Source organism: Cnephaeus nilssonii (genome assembly GCF_951640355.1).
Source record: "Cnephaeus nilssonii genome assembly, chromosome: 12".
NCBI lineage: Eukaryota > Metazoa > Chordata > Mammalia > Chiroptera > Vespertilionidae > Cnephaeus > Cnephaeus nilssonii.
In genome coordinates, this window is record NC_137083.1 from 47,633,043 (window position 1) to 47,655,898 (window position 22,856).

Consider the following 22,856-nt stretch of genomic DNA (forward strand, 5'->3'; position numbering starts at 1 on the left):
GCCCTTCTGGACCTTGACCCTTATTGACAAGTTCTTTTAATCTGCCCAAGACCACATATCAGTTGTGTAACTTTGGCAAGGTGACCTCCCTCAGTTTCGGTTTCCTCATCTGTAAAATGAGGATAATTCACTGGATTGTTGGGACATTTAATGTTCATATTTATACACATAAAATGTTTAGTATGATGCCTAAAACAATGTAAGTGGTCAGTGAAGGTTAGCCATCATTCCCTTTCCTCTCCCACCCACTCACTGAGCCATTGTCACCACCACCCCTGTCCCATGCCTTCCCTTTTCCTCTGTGGCCTCACATACAACTCTGCTTGCTTGTTATTTTACCTGGTATGTTCCTGGTTCTAAGTCTGGGGATACTTTTTGTTCTTGGCCCCTCTCTGGCATGAGATGTAGGGCTTATCCCTCGACTAGTCACCCTTCTCTGCTCAAGTTGTCTTCTTTTTTTTTCCTTCTCATTTCTAAGTCAACCATCACAGAGATTATATTAGGAGCATAGACCAAGGTACCTGACTATCTGGGTTCAAGGTTTGGTTCTACTTATTAAGTAGGGAAAGTTATTTAACCTCTCTGTGCCTCAGTCTTGCCATCTGTAAAATGGAGATAATAATCTTGATTATCTTATGGAATTGCTACAGAGATTAAATGAGTTCATATATCAAAAGTGCTTAAAATAGAGTTGGGCCTGCAATAAGTCCTATGTTATTGTGTATATTATTGTTATTTTTATTATAGGTTGGGTCTCCTATTCTCTTATTAGCTGCTCCTCCCACCCCAATTTTTAAAAAAATGAATGTCTTTTATGATTAATACCATCCTTATCACCACTATCCACTGGACACAGAGCCATCCTCCTCCTTGGCCAGCACATTATCCACCATCTTACTACTTCCATCTTGGGTTCATAATATACATTCTCATAGTAAAAAATCCATTGGCTTAATAATTTAAAAATACCTAGTCAATCATATCAATATTTTAGTCTCTATAGCACTGATTGATAGTAAAGAAAAGGGCAAGGATGACTCATAAAGCCACAATCACACACAGGGGAGGCTGTTCTGTCACAATTTTCCAATTCCTATTGGCCTTCTAATTTGCAAATAGTATCAGGTGACCAATTCTCAGGAGTGAGAGGAAGAAAGAATCACATTGATATGCTTAGAATAAAAAAAGTTAATTTAAATATCGTTAGCAGGCAGAGGTCTTTAAGAAACCAATGAACACATTCTATATACTAGTAAAGAAGCCAGGAGCAGACACTTGCTTTTAGTTGTGTTTTAGTGTGTGCCACACACCAAATAACACCGATTCCAAATATCATTGACTTGGACGCCCCAATCAGCAACCACAATCTGTTTAAAAGGGGAACTAGCAGCGTTAGAATATAGGACGTGAGCAATTTGCCCCAAATTCTTACCTATAACTTTTCCTAGGAAGAGCGACTTGGGAGAGTTGAACAGTGTGTCAGATGAGCTTGGCAGGTGGTAACTCACAGAAGGATAATGATCCAGCTGCAGGAAGGAAAAAGAGTCATTTTTAGAAGAATGCCATTATCTTGCACTGGACTCAAATCTACCCGGTGGGATGACATCACTCTTTGAACCTTGGTTTTGAGATATCTTGTTTCATTAGAAGTTTGACTGTTCCTTCATAGCTCTTTGAAAGCAATGTGAACTTGGTAAGTGAAGATTCTTTATGAACTGTTCTACAGTTTATGCATATATTCTGTGGATAATTTACCTCCTGGATTATGATCCTTGCTCATTTAATTGGGATAAAATCTGCTTGATCAAATCTCCAGTACTGATTTCTGAGATAGAAAATGCTACATTGTAACAACAAATTTTGTTTAGGATGCTCTTACTGTCCCACTTTCTTCACCCTTTTGTACTATCAGCTTATAGACCAATATTGATCTTCAGAACATATATATTCAAATATGAATAAGAATATATATTTTATATCCTATATAATAAATAGGTAATATGCAAATTGACCATTACTCCAACACACAAGTTGGCCGCCCCCATATGGTCAAAGATGGCCGCCCCCATGTGGACACAAGTTGGCCACAGGGGAGAGCAGTTGTGGGCGATCAGGCCAGCAAGGGAGGGCAGTTGAGAGGGACCAGGCCTGCAAGGGAGGGCAGTTGGGGGTGATCAGGCCTGTAGGGGAGGGCATTTTGGGGGGACCCAGGCCTGCAGGGGAGGGCAGTTGTGGGCAACCACGCCAGCAGGGGAGGGCAGTTGTGGGCAACCAGGCCAGCAGGGGAGGGCAGTTGGGAGCAACCAGGCCTGCAGGGAAGGGCAGTTGAGGGGGGACCAGGCTTGCAGGGGAGGGCAGTTGGACCAGGCCTGCAGGGAAGGGCATTTCAGGGGGACCAGGCCTGCAGGGGAGGGCAGTTGGGGGTGACCAGACCAGCAGGGGAGGACAGTTAGGGGCGACCAGGCTGGCAGAAGAGGGCAGTTAGGGGCAATCGGGCTGGAGGGGAGGGCAGTTAGGAGTGATCAGGTTGGCAAGGGAGGGAAGTTAGAGGTGACTGGGCCAGCAGGGGAGGGCAGTTGTGGGTGACTAGGCCTGCAGTGTAGAACAGTTAGGGGCAACCAGGCCTGCAGGGGAAGGCAGTTGGGGGCGACCAGGCTGGCAAGGGAGGGCAGTTAGGGGTGACCAGGCCAGCAGGGGAGCAGTTAGGCATCGATCAGGCTGGCAGGGGTGTGGTTAGGGGGTGATCAGGCTTGCAGGCAGGCAGAAGGGCTTAGGGGCAATCAGAGGCAGGCAGGCGAGCTGTTGGGAGCCAGCAGTCCTGGATTGCGAGAGGGCAGTCAGACATCCCTCGAGGGGTTCCTGATTGGAGATGGTGCAGGCTGGGCTGAGGGACAACACCACCCCCCCCCCCCCCCGGGTACGAATTTCGTGCACTGGGCCTCTAGTACAAATATATATTCAAATGTTGAGGTTCAGGTTGGGTAAACATACATAGTTGTCTTGCTTATCAAAATGAGGGTAACTTCTCCTTTCTACCACAGGGCAGGTGAGTTGGCCACAGAGAGGGGGAGGAGGAAGCCAATGGAAACAGCTTACATTGTTGGGGATGGGAGCAATGCGCATTTTTCACTACACTTTCCATGCGTAAAGTGCCAATGAGGCTGTTCTAGAATCACAGGACTTGTCCTTTGTGTCCCTATGTGGCTTTTCCTGCCTTAAAAAACTGATACAGTCTAATTGTGTTTCCCCAAAGATGAGCTCCTAGAGCCTTCAGTGCTTCTTTATATGCACCTGTGAAAAACTTCCTTTGTAACTTTTCCTTTTCTCTGAAGAGAGTTTAATACCTGAGGAGGAAAGCATGGGGGAGGGGGTGCATCGGTAGAAAAACCTGGGTCACTGTCCAGCACAGGCATTCCCATGGGAACTGTGTATAACAAGCAACTCGCTGAAGTTGACAGCGCAGACTCCAGGAACTAAATCCATTCCCAGGTCCTGGCTAGCAAGGGCTAAGGTGGGCAAAGATGCAGGAAACCAGCCTGCTCTGGTGATCAGAGGGTGGCTGGCAAGTGTGGGAGGAAAGGAGCTAATTCTCTCCCTCTGTTTACTAGAAACCTAGAGGTCATTGAGAAAGTCAAGTGAAAAGTCAAAAATTCACACATCTCAGGAATTTGGGGAGTTCTGACCTGCAGAACTGTAAGTCTTTGTGCCTGGGTATTTGGTAAAACTGTAACAAAAGTAAAAAAACTACCATTAAAGAGAACACTGGCATGTTCAACTCTAATTTAAAAAAAATTATCTTTATTGTTGAAAGTATTACAGATGTCCTTGACTATAATTTCGAAAAGTTAAAAAAATAATTTTAAGTGCCTCATTAACAAAGCATTTTATTCTGGTCAGAAAATCTTAAATATTTGAAGTTGTTTCTTTGGAGCAAGGTGATTCCGTTTTGTTTTTCTGTTTTTCCTGCCAAATATTAGGAGCTGCTTTGGCTCCATCTAGTGGCACCCATGGGTAACTGCTGCTGTCCCTCCACCCATTTCTATTATCTGTTGTGAAAAAAGCTAACAGCAAAAGGCCAATGTAACTAATAGGCGATTCTATAATGCATCACAGTGATGATCTCCCTTTAAGTACTTCTTATAATTTAATCTACCCTGTTAAAAAACTGAAAAATTATACAAACTACATATACTTATTAAAGAAAAATAATATAGATTTGCAGGAAAAAACAGCTGGTGATAATGTTAATTTTTATTTTTTTTGGCAGTAGGATGAATTTATTGTGAAAGGCTTGTAATTCTGACTTATACAGTATTGTTGCAAATATACAAATTTAAAAATAAAGCGATGTTAATTTTTAAATGTATTTGTACATTCTTTCAAGTTTTTACAAAAATTGTATGGAACTCAACTACACATATTGCTTTGCATTTGCTTTTCATTATTTAATGATCTATAATAATAAAAGCATAATATGCTAATTAGATCGGACAGCCAAAAGACCTTCGGACATCATTTTGGACGTCCTTCCGGACAAAGCTGTGGCGGTGGGGGCCGAGGCAGAGGCAATTAGGGGTGATCAGGCAGGCAGGCAAGCAGTTAGGGGCAATCAGGGCAGGTAGGCAGAGTGGTTAGGGGTGGTCAGGCAGGCAGAGTGGTTAGGGGCAATCAGGCAGGAAGGCAGAGTGGTTAGGGGCTATCAGGCAGGCAGGCAAGCAGTTAGGGGTGATCAGGCAGGCAGGCAGAGGTGGTTAGGGGCGATCAGGCAGGCAGGCAGGCGAGCAGTAAGGGATGATCAGACAGGCAGGCAGAGTGGTTAGGAGCGATCAGGCAGGCAGGTGAGTGATTGGGGTGATCAGGCAGGCAGGCAGAGTGGTTAGGGGCAATCAGGCAGAGTGGTTAGGGGCGATCAGGCAGGCAGGTAAGCGAGTGGTTAGGAGCCAGTGGATTGTGAGAGGGATGTCTGACTGCCAGTGTAGGCCCTGTGGGATCGGGCCTAAACCGGCAGTTGGACATTCCCTGAGGTGTCCCAGATTGTGAGAGGGTGCAGGTCGGGCTGAGGGACCCCCCTCCCATGCATGAATTTCGTGCACCAAGCCTCTAGTGTATTATAAAACTACTTCTGTGTCAATACATGTATAACTAAAGCATCATTTGAAATTATTAATGACTGGTACTCCATGTTATGAATATATAGTCCACAATCTTTAAAAAACATCAAATTTCTATATTTGGACTTTTAGATTTCTTGTGTCTCTGGGCCTAGTACAGTGCTGAGCACATTGTAGGTCCTCAATAAAAATGTGTTGACATTTGTTAGTGTAGTTCTTCAAGCAATGGACACATAAGTGAAGTCAGTCCTCAGGTGTGGTCTGACCCACACTATGGAAATACCTTCCTTTCCCTGAACTGTTTCTATGGATCCAGACCAGACAGACTTGGCTATTTTGAGGGCATTTTATATTATTTGTACTGAGCTCGCAGTAAAATAAAACTCCTAGTTTGTCTCCACAGGGTTACTTCCAGCTCTTCCCCTTCCTCACTTTATGCCATTGATGAACCAAAGACTAGAATTTACACATTGATATATATTAAATTTTTGTTTTGCAGCAACAGTTTTTTTGATTCTTGATTCTGTTATCTAACATATCACTGACACTTGCCTGCTTTTCATTTACCTGTAAATACCATGAACACACCCAAGTCTTGTGAAGTTATCAATGATAGTAGACATACATCATTATATTAGTTCAGGTGTATACCCCAGTGACCAGACATTATATTTATATAAACTTCATAAGTGAGCACCCAATAAATCCTGCACCCATCCACCACCACACCTAGTTATTAGAATATTATTGACTATATTATCTATGCTGTATTTTATATCCCCATGACTATTCTGTAACAAACAATTTGTATTTCTTAATCCCTTCAGCTTTTTCACCAATGTCCCCCTCCAATCTGGCAACTAACAAAAAATTCTTTGTATTTATGAGTCTGTTTCTGTTCTGCTTATTCATTTTATTTGTAGTTTCAATTGTTGATAGATATGTATTTATCGCCATTTTATTGTTCAGATTTTTAATCTTCTTTTTCTTAAAGAAGACCCTTAACTCTCACATTATACTGGTTTGGTAGTAATGAACTTCTTTAGTTTTTTTTGTGTTTGTCCATCAATTTTAAATGATACTTTACAGGGTAGAGTAATCTTGGTTATAGGTCCTTGCTTTTCATCACTTTGAGTATTTCTTGCCACACCCTCTGGTCTATAAAATTTCTTTTGAGAAATCAGGTGATAGTCTTATGGGAGCTCCCTTGTAGGTAATTAACTGCTTTTCTTTTGCTGCTTTTAAGATTTTCTGTTTGTCTTTAACCTTTTGCATTTCAATCATCACGTGTGTTGGTGTGGGCCTCTGTGGGTTCATCTTGTTTGGGACTCTGTGCTTCCTGGATTTGTATGTCTGTTTCCTTCACAAAGTTAGGGAAACTTTCTGTCATTATTTTTTCAATACGTTTTCAATTTCTTGCTCCCTCTCTTCTCCTAGCAACCCCATGACGTGAATGTTGGTATACTTGAAGTTGTCCCAGAGGTTCCTTACACTATCTTCAATTTTTTTAGATTCCTTTTTCTTTTTGTTATTCTGATTGGGTGTTTTTGCTTTCTTATATTTCAAATTGCTGATTTGATTCTTGGCTTTACTTACTCTGCTGTTGATTCCCTGTAAATTATTCTTTATTTCAGTTAGTGTATCCTGCATTTCTGACTGGTTCATTTTTATGATGTTGAGGTCCTCATTAAGTTCCTTGAGCATCCTTATAACCAGTATTTTGAATTCTGCATCTAATAGATTGTTTGTCTTCATTTTGTTTAGTTCTTTTTCTGGAGTGGTTTTTTAAAAAATCTTAACCCAAAGATATTTTTTTATTGATCTCCAGAGAGAGTGGAAGGGAGGGGAAGAGCCAGAGAGAGAGAAACCGATGTGAGAGAGATACATGGATTGGCTGCCTCCCACATGCACCCTGACCAGGGCCAAGGCTTGAGCTTTCAAGCGAGGTACATGCCCTTGACTGGAATTGAACCTGGGACCCTTCAGAATGCAGGCTGATGCTCTATCCACTGAGCAAAACTGGCTAGGGCTGGGCCATGTTTCTTTGTCTCCTCATTTTGGCTGCCTCCTTGTGTTTATTTCTATGTATTAGGTAGAACTGCTATGTCTCCCAGGCAAGGTAGTGTGGCCTAATGCAATAGGTGTCCTATAGGGTCTAGTGGCACAGCCTCCCTGATCACCCCATTTGGGCACTCGAGGTGCACCCCCTGTGTGGGCTGTACACTCTCCTATTGTAATTGAGTCTTGATTGATGTTGGTACCTCAATGGGAGGGATTTACTCAGGCTGATCAGCTGCAAGGACTGGCTATAATCACTGACCACCGACCTCTGACCACCTTGGAGGATCAGCTGTGCAGGGGCCCACTGCACAGAGCAGGGCTCTGGTACCCAGTGAGTCTGCCCCTTCAGTGTGTTGCTTGTGGAGGTGGTTGGGTGGTGATGCTTTTACTAGTATGTGGTCTGAAACTGTCCACTAGGTGTGCTGACTCTGGGGCCTCTGGGAGGTGCAGGCAACATCTGCCACTGCCTGTGTTCTGCCTGGGGCTACCTGGCATGAGCTACAAAGTGATCTGTGAATGGCTGCTACTTGTGTTGGCCTTAGATGTGCCCAGGAGAGGCCAGTCTGTGAACTGAGGATGGCTGTTGCTAGTGCCGGGCCTGGGGCCACTTAGCAAGATGTATGGGGCTTACTGAGGCCAGATGTTGTTTGTTTGAGGTTTTTAGGAAAATCTGAAGCATAAGCCAAGACAGGCCATTCCTATGGTAAAGCCACTGGAAACAGGTTGGGTGGGCCAGAAAGTTGGGTGGGCCAGGGCCTCAGGGAATCACCAGGGCGAGGCAAACAGTGTGAGCCAAGTTGATGGAGTCTCAGATATGGTGCCTATCTGCCAGATCTGTAGGTGAAGGGATCAGAAAAGGGACAATGGCCTCTGCAAGCACTTTTGTCTGGGAGAAAGGTGCCCCTGATGCCAAACAGTTCCTCCCTGTAAGTCTCTGGTGCCTTTTAAGCTGCTGTCCCCATGCTGGAGCCCAGAGGGAGTGAGTCTGAGTAAGTCCATGTGTGGGGCCCTTTAAGAGGAACTGCCTGGGACTCCAGCAGCCTCTGTCTTCCTCAGCCTCAATCCCTGCTGGTTTTTACTGCTAAAGGTTATGGGGACTTTTCCTCCTGGCACTGGAACCCTGGGATGGGGTTGCTCCTTGCTCCTCATGGGTGACCTACTCCTTTTCCTTCACTAGGAGATAAGAATCTGTGCTTTTTTACTCCTTCTGTCTTAAGCTCTTCCCTGCTTTGTGTCCAGGGTGGGGGGTGCAGGTGGTATTGTGGGGAGAGGCTGAGTGCAAGTGCAGAGCACAGTAGGAAAGGGAAAAGGGACATGGCATATGTGATTAACCTTTTGCACTCGGATGTCAAGTGTGACTCGACACGGTTAGCATTAGAATAAAGAAATTGAGAAAAAAGCAAGCAAGTGCAAAGGGTTAAATTAAAGATCTGAGAGAAGGAGTTTATCCTGGATTATCTGGGCTGAGCCAGGAATACAGGTGACTTCTAGAAGGTGAAAAAAGGCAAAGAGCCTCCACTAGGAGCCAGCCCTGCCAATACTTTCATCAACACAGCAATACTAATTTTGGGCATCTGGCCTCTAGAACTGTAAAATAAATTGGTGGTGTTTTAAGCCCTTGAATTTGTTACAGCAGCAATGGAAAAATAATACAAGAAATTAAAAACACACACACCACTATGCAATAAAACAATGACCAGACATCCACTTCTCTCAAGATCGTTTCCCTAATAACAACTTTCATCTTGTTCCGTTCTTTCTGCCTCCCACATGAAAAATATAAAATGCGCAGTTACTGGATTGACCTGCTCCCTGAGACCACCCAATCCAGAAGACAGCCTGCTCTCCTGCATCCTCCCAGCACAGGCCCATCCTGAAATAAGCTCTTTCCCATCCCTGTCCATGGTATGTGAGTCTGTGTCAAAAAGCAGGCCCTAACTGCACCCTTTCATATATGCTCCATGATAAGCACGGATTTCTCTCATCTCTTTTAAAGTGAGCATAGCATGAAGCTTTCTCAGTAGAGGGCACTGGAGGGACACTACAGGAGGAAGGGGCTTCTGGAAATTTCCAGTGCTGGCTTGGGGGAGGGGGAAAGTAGGGGGTCTGCCAAGAGTGTGAGGACATCCTGTGGAGCCTGCCTTTGTCACAGGCACACAGCGTGATCCCTCTGTGACCCTATAGCCTGGTGATAAGACTCTCAACTGGAAACTGGAGACCCTGTGCAGCTGCGATGTGGCCCTTGTGCTCCGAAGGCCTCTTACCTCCCATTGTACACACACACACACACACACACACACACACACACACACACACACACGGCTGCTGAGCTCCTGCTTCCCCACCTGCACTCTGGAGGGTGGCCTTTTGCTGGCCCAACAACTCCAGACCGGCTCCAGCCTGGCCACTTTGGAACCTCTCTGCTCTTTGGGGGGCTGAACAAGCACAGCCCTTCTTTGGTCCTCACGTGGGTGCTCTTTCTCAGTCTAAGGGGTACCCTACAGCGGTCGCCAACCGGTGGTCCGCAGATCACTGTGGTTCGTGAGGTCCAAAAGGTTGGCGGCCTCTGCCCTAGAAGACTCCACAGGGGCTTCCTTAGGTCTTAGAATTTCCCTTTATCGCAGTTAATTCTTACACCTACCATCCCAAGTTCAAGCTGTTGTGTGGTTTCTATCTCCTGATTGGACTCAGATAGGAAAAGAGGAAGCATGTATTGAGCAACTACTGTGTACAAAGTTTGTGCCATGCTTTTCACATCTTATTGAACAGACATCAAATAGCAGTTCTCTGCTTTACCGTCACAAAAAGTGCCCAAAGTCAGAAAGAGAGTAAGTGGCAGAATTGGCTAACCTGTGCATCTGGCTACAAGGTGACAGTCTCTAACCTAGCCCAGCCCTTTCAACTCAGGAAGGGAGACGATCAGCTGCATTTGAAATATTGACATTTAAAAGAGAAAATGCATCCAATCAGATCAGGCAAGACAAGCTCAACCTGAAAAGCCTGAGGACACGTCACATTGTGTCATCTCACTTGTATTGCCATGGTTGAGTGGGATAATTTCAAGGTAATTTCTTTGGGGTTCAGGTGAGCTATTTTGCTGTACATTTAGCTGGTAGTCACCCTCCCTGGCAGTCAGAGCCTGTGCAATAGAGGCTCATTAAAATTAAAGACTGTGACTCTGTGTGCCCTAGGACAACCTTCAGGGAACACTAATTTGTTCAACAGATGCTATTAAGTTGTTAAAAGCATACTGGTTCAGGCTGGGGCTCCTGTCTCACGCAGAATTAGAGCTTTAGTGTCCGTTCAGGTATTATTGTGTGACTTCAGTTCACTTCCATTTTTAAGCCACAATTGGCCTTGGCAGAGTTTGAAAGGATTTCGTCAACCTGTTTATGTTTGGGGGTGAAATGGAGAAAGTGGGGGAGGAACAGAGAAGAAAGACCTAAGCAGCGGGGGTGACCTCTCACCATCAGAGGGGCACATCTGAGAAGGGGCATGAAATATTGCCAGGAGGGGCTCTAGACAAGGGCCTGAGAGTTCTTGCCTCCTTTCTGAATCCTTAATTGTAGGGAATACTTGGAGTTAGCTCAGAGACATTGAATTTGGAATATACCACCTTGATGATATATTGAGCTTCTAAGTTGAAGCTCAAAGGTTAGATATGAATAAAGCCAAAGCAAAGAGGTGTTAGGGATGAGAAACAAAGACTCGCTTGTCTCAACCATTACCCATCTCTGCTTATCCCTTCTAACCTGAAACTCTGTAGACTTTACAGGAGACCACAGCCTTCCCTCCCACTTTACTTTCTAGCCCACCTGGGGGTCCATAGTTGGGGGTCCCCACAAGCCTCAGGCTATTCACACCTGAGAACTGGAAGGAGCAGGAGCCCACCCAGCACCAAAGGTCAGTCCTCTAAATGTTTTCCACTTCTTCCCAACTCCAACTCAACCTGTTCTCGTTAATGCAGAGGACACAGGATAAACTTAGAGGAGTGTGGGAGACAAAAAAAATTCATTGTGGGTCTGCCACCAGTTACGGAGTTGCAGCCTGTCCCTTGGCTGAACAGTGACTGTGAGGACAAGAGCCACACCCCTTTCCCTGCCCTTCTCCAAGAGCTAGTGCAGGGCCTGCTGTGCACCTGCTCATGGAACTGTGAGCAGTGGGCTGGGCAGACCGAGAGGAAATACACCGGAGGTCGGAGCCCAGATACTGCACCTCACCTCTGGACTCTGGGCTGTTTCTTTTCTGCACCTGTATCTAGTAAACCTCCTGGTCCACTGAGGACCCACGTGAAATGGGCCAGTACCATCTCCATCTTAGCTGCTTACTTAACAATTATTAAATGAGTCCACACTGGCTAAGCCACACTGGTGTGTACGTGTGTGTGTGTGTGTGTGTGTGTGTGTGTGTGTGTGTGTGTGGTATGGAAACCCTAGCTTTCACTTCCCTGTCCTTCTGCAAGAGCTAGCACAGAACTTCTAGTCTAGAAAAGAGCTCCATGGATGATCTAATTGATGGAAGCCCATATAATTTTATGACCATTTGGGTGGGTGAGTGAGCCCGACTCCATACGAAAGATTGCGGAAGGACTGATGGCTAACTTGAGACCCTGAATGTTAATGTTATGGAATGCTCCCATTACTGCTCGATCTTTGAGTTTGGCATAACCCATTCCTGGGACCATATGGCATCGCTGTAGGGGACAGCATGCCAGCCTCTTCCCAGCCTATGGTCCCCAGCCATAGGGCCCTCCATACAATTCCAAGAGCGACCAAGGATGCAGACAGTAGGTTACAATCTGGGAGGTCACACCACCTTCCACCTTAGTTTGTTGCTGGCCTAAGCTGCTCATAAACCTTATTGGCTGATAGATATATTTAAGGAAAAGAAAGAGGCCAAGAAACACTTCCCTGTAACAGAACCATGGAATAAATGAGGAATGGTCAAGGTTTCATGATTGGGTTAATAGTGGAGGAGGCTGAGTGTGTTACATGGCATACACCACCATGACTGGGAAGTTCACTGAATATTTCATAGGTCAGTGCTCAACCACTAAGCCACACCAGCTGTACGAATTAATTCTTATTCTGGGAATCATATCTAACCCCCTCACTCAGTTATTAGCCCCAAGCCTTGGGGAAGCCCCCTGATGCAGTTTTAAGGCCCAGGCCATAAAACAAGAGCTGCCTCTGACATATGTATTTATGTATCAGCCAATTTGGCTCCCAACATTCAGCCCTGAGCAAATCCTATCTAATAAAGAGGGAATATGCAAATTGACTGTCACAAAGATGGCAGTGCCCACAGCAGAGGCGGGGTTTCCATAACACAAGATGGCTGTGCCCACAGCAGAGGCGGGGTTTCTGTAACACAAGATGGCTGCACCCACAGTGGAGGCTGAGTTCCCGTAAGGAGCCTTAAGGAGCAATCAGCAGGGCCCTGAGGCTGCATGGCGCTGAGCCAGGGCAGGGGACCTGAGCCTGCACCCCCCACCTGGTGGGGCTTGACACAGGGGACCTCAGGCTGCACCCCCTGCCTGGCAGGTCTTGATGGGGGACTTCAGGCCACAATCTCCACTGGGCAGGGCTTGATGGGGGACCTCAGGCTGTGCCCCCCACCCCAGCACTGGGCCACGGGACATGAGGCCGTGCCCCTCGCCCCGGTGCCAGGCCAGGGGAACTGAGACTGTGCCCCCTGCCCGGCGGGGCTTGACAGGGGACCTAAGGCTGCTCCCCCCACCCCGTGCCGGGGGACCTCAGGCCACGCCCCCCACCCCAGCAGGCTTGATGGGGGATCTCAGGCCATGTCCCCCACCTGGTGGGTCTTGATGGGGGACCTGAGGCTGCGCCCCCCCACCCAGCATGCACCAGGGGATCTGAGGCTGCGCCCCCCACCCTGTGGGGCTTGATGGGGGCCCTGAGGCTGTGCGCCCCGCCTGGCAGGGCTTGACAGGGGTGGGGCCGGCTGGGTCTGGATCTCACCCAATGGGTGTGGAGCCGGCTGGGTCTGGGTCTCACGTGATTTTGAGGCAGTGCAGGTGGGCGGGGACTTGACTCTGGGTCCTGTGGCACGCCCCAGACTCTGACAGGAGGAAGATTTTCATATATATTTTACTAATTTTCTTTCATCTTCTATTATAGAGAAAGGGCAAATAGCAATATTAAAATATTTCCTCTAATTAATCCCCTTTTAATGTGTACGAATTTCATGCACCGGCCACTAGTATTTACATAAAGGTCAAGTTCACTTGGGAAAAGATCAGGTTTAGTTGGAAAAGTTCTAGCAAGGAAAAGCCTTAGAAACAGCTAGTTTATCACCTTTCCCCCATCAATGTAGGAGAGGAAGTGAAGTCCCAGAGAGAGAGTTAGTACTCTGCTCAAGTTCACAGATGAGAAGTGGTAGCATAAGCCTTGAACCAATATTAAACTCATGAGGAATGTTCTTTTCCAGAAATGCTTGAGAAATAAAGGATTGAAGAGACAGCATTCTTTGCTGTATCTGTGCATTACTTCTCTTTCAGAGATGTCAGGAGGTTTCTGGCTTGATAAGTTTTAAAATGGGAGTCATTCCAAGTGCTTCCTCTTTTCTCTAAACCGTCATTATTATGGTAATGCAATCAGCACAATTTACCTCCTCTTAAGGTCTAGTACATTTGAAATTCTGCAGAATGGATGTAGCTAAAAGAATTCGTGAGCCTTTTAGGTGATTTATGTTTTAGTATATTAAAAATTCTCAAAATAGTAAAAAGAAAAAAGTTAGCTTTTAAAAGGTGATCCACTTTCCTGGGTCTAATACTCCACCTACTGGAGAACCCCTGAATACAACTTAAAGCAGAAAGTGTTTTCAAAAACTGTTTTTTAAAAAAAACCTGATTTTGTATTAATAAATTGTATATTTTTTATAAATATCAATGAATAAGAGGAGAAATTCTCATTTCATAGCTGAAGTACCATTAATTTCAAAGACTTTTAGAGCAGAAATGGCCACAAAATTTATATAATTTTTTTCAAGAATCTGGTCAGAAAATATGTAGGACTTCCAGGTTTGTGTTTTGACTTGTACTGCTGCAGGCTAATTCCAGCAGGTCATAAATGCAAAAAGCTTCATCAAAAGGTTGATGGAACTTGGGGCTTATTCAGCAGGGCTGAATCATATGTTATTACCTACTGGAATAGCCGAAAAGCATTTCCCCAAACTTGAAAAAGATGCATAAATGACTGCTTGCTGCCAGACAGCTGAGGGCATTTTAATTTACAAGTTATTGCCTCCTGCTGGCCAAACACCTGAACAGCCCAAGGCAGTTCCCCCAAAACTAACAATGCCTGCTGTATACTAAACCTTAGCCTTTGATATGTATATCTACTTTGCCTTAGGGCAGTGGTCAGCAAACCAGGCTCAGGAGCCACATGCGGCTCTTTGGCCCCTTGAGTGTTCTAACGCCACTTCTTCAAAATAGACTCGCCCAGGCCGAAAACCGACTTCTGCGCATGGGCCATGAAGTTTCAATCACACTGTACGTGCGCGCTTGCACGTGGTATTTTGTGGAAGAGCCACACTCAAGGGGCCAAAGAGCCACATGTGGCTCGCAAGCCGTGGTTTGCCGACCACTGCCTTAGGGCAATTTGTGTTAATAAAAGAGCTAGGGGTCCGGAGATTTGGGGAACTTGGTTACTGAAACTAAGCCCTCCTCTCGTTTCCCCATGGATTACAAATTTATATTATATTTCTAGTCTCTTTATTAATTTATGCCACAGCACCTTCTCCAGATTCCTAAACCCTTTTCGATGCTGGATATCACCCACTGGCATTATCATACAGGACAATTCAGAAGCTGATTATAAATCAACTAGAGGCCCGGTGCACGAAAGTCATGCATGGGGAGGGTCCCTCAGCCCATACTGCACCCTCTCGCAATCTGGGACCCCTCGGGGGATGTCCGACTGTTGGTGTAGGCCTGATCCTGCAGGACCTAAACCGGCAGTTGGACATCCCTCTCGCAATCCGGGACCACTGGTTCCTAATTGCTCACCTACCTGCCTGCCTGATTGCCCATAACCACTCTTTCTGCCTGCCTGATCACCCCAACCACTCTGCCTGTCTGCCTGATAGCCCCTAACCACCTCTGCCTTGGCCCCTGCCACCACGGCTTCATCTGGAAGGACATCTGGAATGATGTCTAGAAGGTCATTCGGCTGTCCGGTCTAATTAGCATATTATGCTTTAATTATTATAGATACTAGTAATTTCACCTCTAATTTCCTTCTTAGAGATATGGTATGAATGTAGCTCATGGTTTTTATACACTTTTATGTTTCAAATCACTTGAATAACCATCAAATTTAATCATTATGCATAATGGGTGGTTTACATAATAATTAACATAATTAGCATAAATTAAATCACTTCATATGGCATATTTTTTCTGACGATTTCAAGGCAAACACATTTTGCTAAATTGTAAAATGACCTTCCAGGAATAAGGAAAAATAAATAGATGGATGGAAAAAAGGAGGAAGAAAACAAAGAATTCAAGTGAAAAATAAAATTAGAATTGGTCAGTTTTGAAAATAGGTATTAATTAACAAATATAATGTTGCTAAAATGATATAATGTAATGGCACATTTTTTAGTAATTACATGAAAAGAATAAAGACATGAATGAGAAACAATATATGTATGACAAATATGATCGAGTCTTTCTATTTTAGTTTTTATTTGCCTTTGTAACCTTGATTTGTCACACACATGCTTTCAGGGGTTGTTTAAATTTGGTTCCTGTGAATTCCTGGGTGAGCTGTGTGTGGGCAGTTTTAATAAGGCTGTCATTAAAATCAGGAAATATCTGTTCAGTGAATCTACAAATAGGGAAAGTGTTGTAGTCTGTTGCATGTGATGCTATAGATGTCATGCTGTTTATCTGTTGAGGTTGAGACTCGTCAGTGGGTGGCTACTCTGATAGTCAAGTTTTTTCAATGTGGGAACCTCACAGGTCCAGATACAAGGATGTTATTTGAAGATGAGCCGCTCACAGAAATATAGTCAAATCTTTGGATGTGAGCATGTTGGCTGCATGGGATGGAGGCACTTGCCAATGTGGACTCCTGGGAAGGGTACACCTGTCTAGTGGTATGCCCCTCCCATCGGCCACCCTGAGAATAGGAGAACGATGATCACAGCATGGCCTGACTGCTGAGGAGGTGTCCCTGCGGGAAGAGGGAGACCTTGGCATGAGGTTCAAATGACCCCTCTGACCACATCTCCTTCTAGGCAGTGATCTTTCAGTAAATGACATGACTCCTATGACCTCCTAATGCTCCACAGGACTTTCATGTGATTTTGCTGTCCAGGAACCTTGTGATTTGGGCCTGGAGCTAAGCTGAAGATTTATATATGCAGATGTTCCCAGATGTGGTCAAGGTGCTTAGACTCTTGTTTTGGAAATAAAACTTATAAAGTAATTATTATAAAACAACATATTAAAACAGAATATAAGATATTACCTTAAATTCTAAAATGTATGACATGGAGAATAATTGCCATCATGGTTTAAATACCTAGAATGGCAGAGTGGAAGCATTTTGAGGAAGGATATGTACATATACCAATTTGTCAGGGGTATTGAGGTGACCGGCCTCATTGGTCCTTAGGATGTGTTCTGGAGAGAAATGGGAGATGACAATGAAAGGTAGTAAAAGAAGCTAGATTGTGAAGGGCTCTGAATGCCAGGTGTAATGTTTGGATTTGATCCAGACATGATTGGGGTTATAGTTTTTAAAAATTATTCTGGTGTAATATCTCCCCCAACTTGTTATGGTTGTTGTCTGTAATCTCAATTTCTTTATAAGAAGGGCAAATTCAAGGTGTTATGTCTGCTGAGCACCTGATTGCTCTGGGCCTGAAAGTCTGGACCCTGTTTTGGGGAGAGTCAATGTTTTGTTGCACATATTGTGGGGAGACCTGGAGATGGGAGAGGAGAAGACAGCAGAGAAAATGTAGCAGTTCTAGGTTGAGATAATAATTTGGGAGTTTAGGGCATATTGATAAAATTTAAAGTCACCAAAGGAGTCCATAAAAACAGAAAAGAGATAAGGACTAAAGACTGAGCCCATAGTATGCTAACTGAAGAATGGTTAGTAAAAGGAGACTGAACAGAAGGGTCAGTCAACAAGACAGGAAATAAGAAGAGGGTGGTGTTCTCAAAGGCAAGGGATTACTTATATTGAATATCACCTTTACTAGTAAGTGGAATAATATGAGAACTGAATTAAAGTGAGGAGGTCATTGATGATCTTGAGGAGAATAGCTTCAGGGGAGTGGGCAAAAGCCTGACTGGGAATGGGTATAAGAGGAAATGTAAGGGAAAATCATCATGATACATGCATCTGACAATGGACCCCTGTCCAGAATATGTAAAGAACTCTCATAACTCAGGAGTAAAATGACAACAGTCCAATAAAAAAAAAGGGCAAAAGACTTAATCAGACACATTTTACAAAATATTTACTAATTGGTCAATAAGCACATGAAAAGTTACTCAACACCACTAGTCATCAGGGAAATGAAAACAAAAGCTAAACCAAGATTAGACACCACTATGTGCCCACTTGAGTGGATATAATGAGAAAGACTGACAATATCAACTACTGGTGATTATATAGAGCTTTGCTGAAGGGAACATAAAATAGGAAACAATTTCTTTTTCTTTCTTTTTTTTTTTACAGAGAGGAAGGGAGAGGGATAGAGAGCTAGAAACATCGATGAGAGAGAAACATTGATCAGCTGCCTCCTGCACACCCCCCTCTGGGGATGTGCCTGCAACCAAGGTACATGCCCTTGACCGGAATCAAACCTGGGACCCTTCAGTCCGCAGGCTGATGCTCTATCCACTGAGCCAAACCGGTTTTGGCAGAAAACAATTTCTTATGAAGTTAAACATAGATATACCATGCAACCCATCAATCCCATTCCCAGATATTTATTCAAGAAAAATGAAAAAAGCATGTCCACAATCCACATAAGCATGCAAATGTTCATAACAGGTGTGTTCACAATATCCCCAAACTGGAAATGATCCCTATGTCCATTAAAACGTGAAAGAATAAACCAATGGAAGTATATTCTTATATGCAATACTATGCAGCAATTAAAATACAACCACAACATACACAACAAGAAGAATGAATCTCAGAACTACCAAGCAGAGTGCAAGGAGCCAGACATAAAAGATTACATATACTCTATGATTTATACAAAGGTATGGAACAGGTCACACTAACCCGTATTTGTATAAAAATGAAGAAATGGGGAAAGTGGGACCAGGAGGAAATTTTATTTTAAGTAGGAGAAACAATCACAGGTTTGTTTGCTGTTGGGAATGAGCCAGAAGAGAGGGAAGACAGAGAACCGTCATGTCCTTGAGTAGGCAAGAGGGGTTGAGTGGAAAAATGGAGAAACTGGCTTTAAATGGGACTCTCAAGCAAACTTAATTTTCCTTTGTGTTCTTTTCTGAATTAGAAAAGCACACTAAATGGCATTTTACAAAGAAGAATATCATGTGTTCTATATCTGGGGATGTCAGGCAGGGGCTGGTGGCGATTCTAAGTTAGGTCAGGGGTTGGAATTAATGGTCCATATGGGCCATTCTGATTCTAAAATTATTCTAAGCAAATACTACCACTAAAGTTTGTAATTTACATTATAGTTTATAAGGAAAACCTTGAAGAGGTTTGTGACAATCATTTTTGTTCTCATATCTAGGGAAGGAGGTAGAAAGGATATTATTATAGTCAGGTATGGGGAAACTGAGGCACCAAGAGGTTTGTGCCTAACCCAAGCCCATGCTTAGAGTCAGCAATAAATATTCAGTTTAATACACATTTGCTTTATACAATATTATGTGCAAAGTACCCTGCTAAGTGTCATTAGAAATAAAATTTCCTGACTTCCTGCAATTATAGGACTCCCTGTCACTAGAGTCTAATGCTGTTTCTTATTTTTCATTTTTCTATCATTGCCATTCTCCTGACCCTGGGAGCGAATGGCTTTTAGGTAAATAGTATTCATTGATCAATGGTTCTTTGCCAGATGATATTTAAAACACTGAGAGAAAATGTAAGTGCTGTATGTCTAATCAGACTTATAAGGGCTTTATGGTTCTAAGCCTATTTAATGAAACAGCATTTTTCCTTTATTGGCTGGTCTAGGATATAGATTTGCTAAAATCGTGACTGTGGAATGGTTCTCATATGAGAGGTGTTTAAATAAAGCAATCCCAGGTGCTTTTATTTTATTGATCTTTTTAATGCACTAGCTTCAGTATTTAAATGAGTTTGAATTTGTTTCTTTAATGGTCTTTTAATAAAGCTAAGTTGACCTGGTTCCTTTTGCAATCATGATACTGTAATGACAGGAAAAGACTAATAATAAAAATGAATTCATTTTATTTGGCTGAAAAGGTTATATTTCTATTGATTTTAACTGTAGTATAGTTAAAATCCTTGTTATTAAAAAAAAACACCTCAGCAAACACATCCTTTTTAGTGCAGAAGCTCTATCGATATTACTTTGCCAGGAGGTTTTGGCAGCAATAACAATATTCAGGAGGGAGTGTAAACATTGGCATTATCAGAGGCCTGAAAACCACATCCTTCAAATCTTGTTCCAGGTGGAAGAGTGGAAACATGCATCCAGAAAACTGGTATATACAGAGCGACTTCAGAATGTGGGAACATGCCATGGGCCTGAAGCTCAGCTTGACGACCAGCTCTGCTAACGTATAGAAAGCAGGAAAACTCAGCTCCCTGAAAACACTCAAGTTTGTTACAACTATGTTCGGAGCCTGTTCCAAGAAGTAGAAGGTGGGGAGGGAGGATCTAGTAGAGGTGGGGAATGGGAAATAGAAAAGACTTGGAGAAATGATGTGTGAGAGAGAAGAAGAGCGTTCACTCTTTTTCTTGTGACTCAGCCTTGTGTGTGTGCGTGTGTGTGTGTGTGTGTGTGTGTGTGTGTGAGAGAGAGAGAGAGAGAGAGAGAGAGAGAGACAGAGAACAAAATAGACTGAGATGATTCTCAGCCTGAAAGCCTGTTAGATGAGTGAGAGCAAGAGCCAGAGCATCTGCTTTGTTCTCCTAGGGCAGTGGTCGGCAAACTCATTAGTCAACAGAGCCAAATATCAACAGTACAATGATTGAAATTTCTTTTGAGAGCCAAATTTTTTTAAACTTAAACTTCTTCTAATGCCACTTCTTCAAAATAGACTCGCCCAGGCCGTGGTATTTTGTGGAAGAGCCACACTCCACACTCAAGGGGCCAAAGAGCCGCATGTGGCTCGCAAGCTGCAGTTTGCCGACCACTGTTAGGGTTTTAACCAATTTATTTCCCAAGATTCCTAGGGCTTGCACTGGGGTCTGCTGCCTAGTCAAGGACCCCGCACCCCCTCCCCCCAACCAAGTTAGAATGACAGGCCTCTATGGTTCAGTACCTCCCCCTGAGATATTTTGACTTTACTCCACTGTGTTTACCTTTCCTTTTGTTCTATCCCTTCCCCCAGTGATCTTTGGGGAATGGACTGGTGGTTTCCTGGGGGAGTGTGAAGCTGGAGCAAATAGGCCTCTGCTTCCCAGCTGAATATAATATGCTCAACAATTTCTCCCCAGTTTGCTTCCTTTCCCACCAATAACTAGCTAATGACAATAACAGTATTTCCTCATCTCAAACATGTGAGAGTAGGGTTAATTCTTTTCGTTCACTAAGTGATGATGGAGGGAGGACTGTGAATCAAATATATCTTAGAAAGTGGAAAGGGTCCGGGTACTCTAACAAGCATCAGGCACATGGTGTGTGCTCAGAACCCATGACTTAGCAACTCCATTCATTCATTTATTCAGTCACTCAGCAAACCCTTCTTGAGGCTCTCTCCATTGCCAGAGCTGTGAGATGTGCAAGGCTAAGCAAAACCCCCCAGTTGTATCCTTTGAACACAAGGGCAGGCTTCCATTTAATAAGCAATGCCAAGTGCCATTGCCATCACAACACTAGTTATGACTAATGACCACTAGAGGGCATCTTAACACTAGCTCAGGAACTGCTCCAGGCTACCTGGTCCATCAAAACCCTCACTCAGTCCCAAGGCTGACACATCCCTCTCTTGAGTACAGGGCAGTAGGTCACCCTTCAGAACCCTGGACCTCATGTTGAGATTCACTTATTTTTTCAGGGTGAAGATAAATTTATGTGAGACCAGAGCTTGCTTTCAGTTACCTGTGCATGGGAAACAACCCTCTCTGCCTATTGCACTAAGAAATAGCTTTGAGAATTACAAGCTCTGAGAGCGATTTCAGTGCTCCGCAGATGGATATAACAATAGAATGCCTCTCAGATTGAACTCTGGTTTTCATGCCAGACAAAATAGAAATCTAGGAACCTTATCTTCTTTCTTAGAGATGATTTATGTGTTTAATGTGTTTGGGAGAAAAAAAATGAACTCTGCGACGCTGGGTTTATAAGCTTTGGCTATGTTCTAGAGAAGGAAAGAGAGAAGTGACATCGCAAACCCTGAGCTGGATCAGAAATTGCATTGTGACCGCTTTCCCACTGAGCTGTAAGAAACGTACAGTGGAGTAAACACATTTTTCTGGTGTGGAGGAATGGAGGTCCCATCCAGCCCTGCATAATTCATCTGCAGATGAAACTGCTTTAGAAAAGAAATGAAAACCTTGGAAGTGTTGACATATTCATTATGTGTGTTTTCCTATTTCTGATCAGATGAGCAGATGGGTTGAACTATTTTTTTCTTAGTTTCCTCTGTATAATTTTTAAAAATTGCAGAAGCGTAAACTTTGAATTCCTACAGCAAAAGGTAAGTAAAAGAAGGTAGTCTTCCCACCCCCATGGAAAACCTTTAAGGAACAGCTCAGCTGCCTTTGTAAAGTCTCCTCTAATAGCTTCCTCCCTCCCCCTTTCTGTGTTTCCTCAGCACAAGTTCACACTTCAGTTGGGCCTTGGTTCATGTCTGTGTGGTTGATGGTCCCTTCTGCTGGACTGTGGCTTGTGGAGGCAACAGCCACACTATCTACCTACTAGGTGCCAAGGACTTGCTCCATGGGTTGATCTGCAAATCGATGGATCTGAAGGCCATGTCGATAATGGCTTGGTTGATGATTCCCCCCGCGCCCCCCTCTCTCCTTTTAAGAAAGAGAAGGGAATTGGGAAGGAGGAAAGGGAAGTAGCATTTATTGGCAGATGGACTATGCTAGATGTTTTCCTATGTATTTTCATTTAACACTCACAAACTCCATTAAAATAGGCAGCCTTATTCCTAGTTCACAAATAAGGAAACAGAGAGTTTGGTAACTTGCCAGAAAACACAGAGTTACAAAGTAGAAGAGCCTGCCCGTAAGGACTCCATTTTATTTATGGTTTAGTGACAACCTATGAGTGTAGCCATCCAATTCCATGGGGGTCTCTGCTTAGACTCATACCACCCTCAAAGGAAATCTCTCTCTCTCTCTCTTTTTTTTTTTTTTTAGGAAATCTCTCTTTATGAGCTAAGGTTCGATTACCAGCTCAAACTGCTAATACTTCCTTCTGCTATACCCCCTTTCTATTATTGACATGTTGATAGGGAGACCAACTTGATACATCTCTTCTAGAAGAAGATGAGGCGGAACAGGTTTCTACTATCTG

At 43.9% G+C, this 22,856-nt stretch overlaps 1 protein-coding gene across 1 annotated transcript in view; it reads right to left on the minus strand.

Moving 5' to 3' along the window:
- The window catches only part of CNTNAP2 (contactin associated protein 2), a 1,845,950-nt gene that overhangs the window by 80,773 nt on the left and 1,742,321 nt on the right, over positions 1–22,856 (minus strand). Inside the window, exon 21 of the mRNA XM_079786825.1 lies at positions 1,433–1,526. Within this exon, the coding sequence (XP_079642951.1) occupies positions 1,433–1,526 (94 nt within the window). The remainder of the gene's footprint in view (positions 1–1,432; positions 1,527–22,856) is intronic.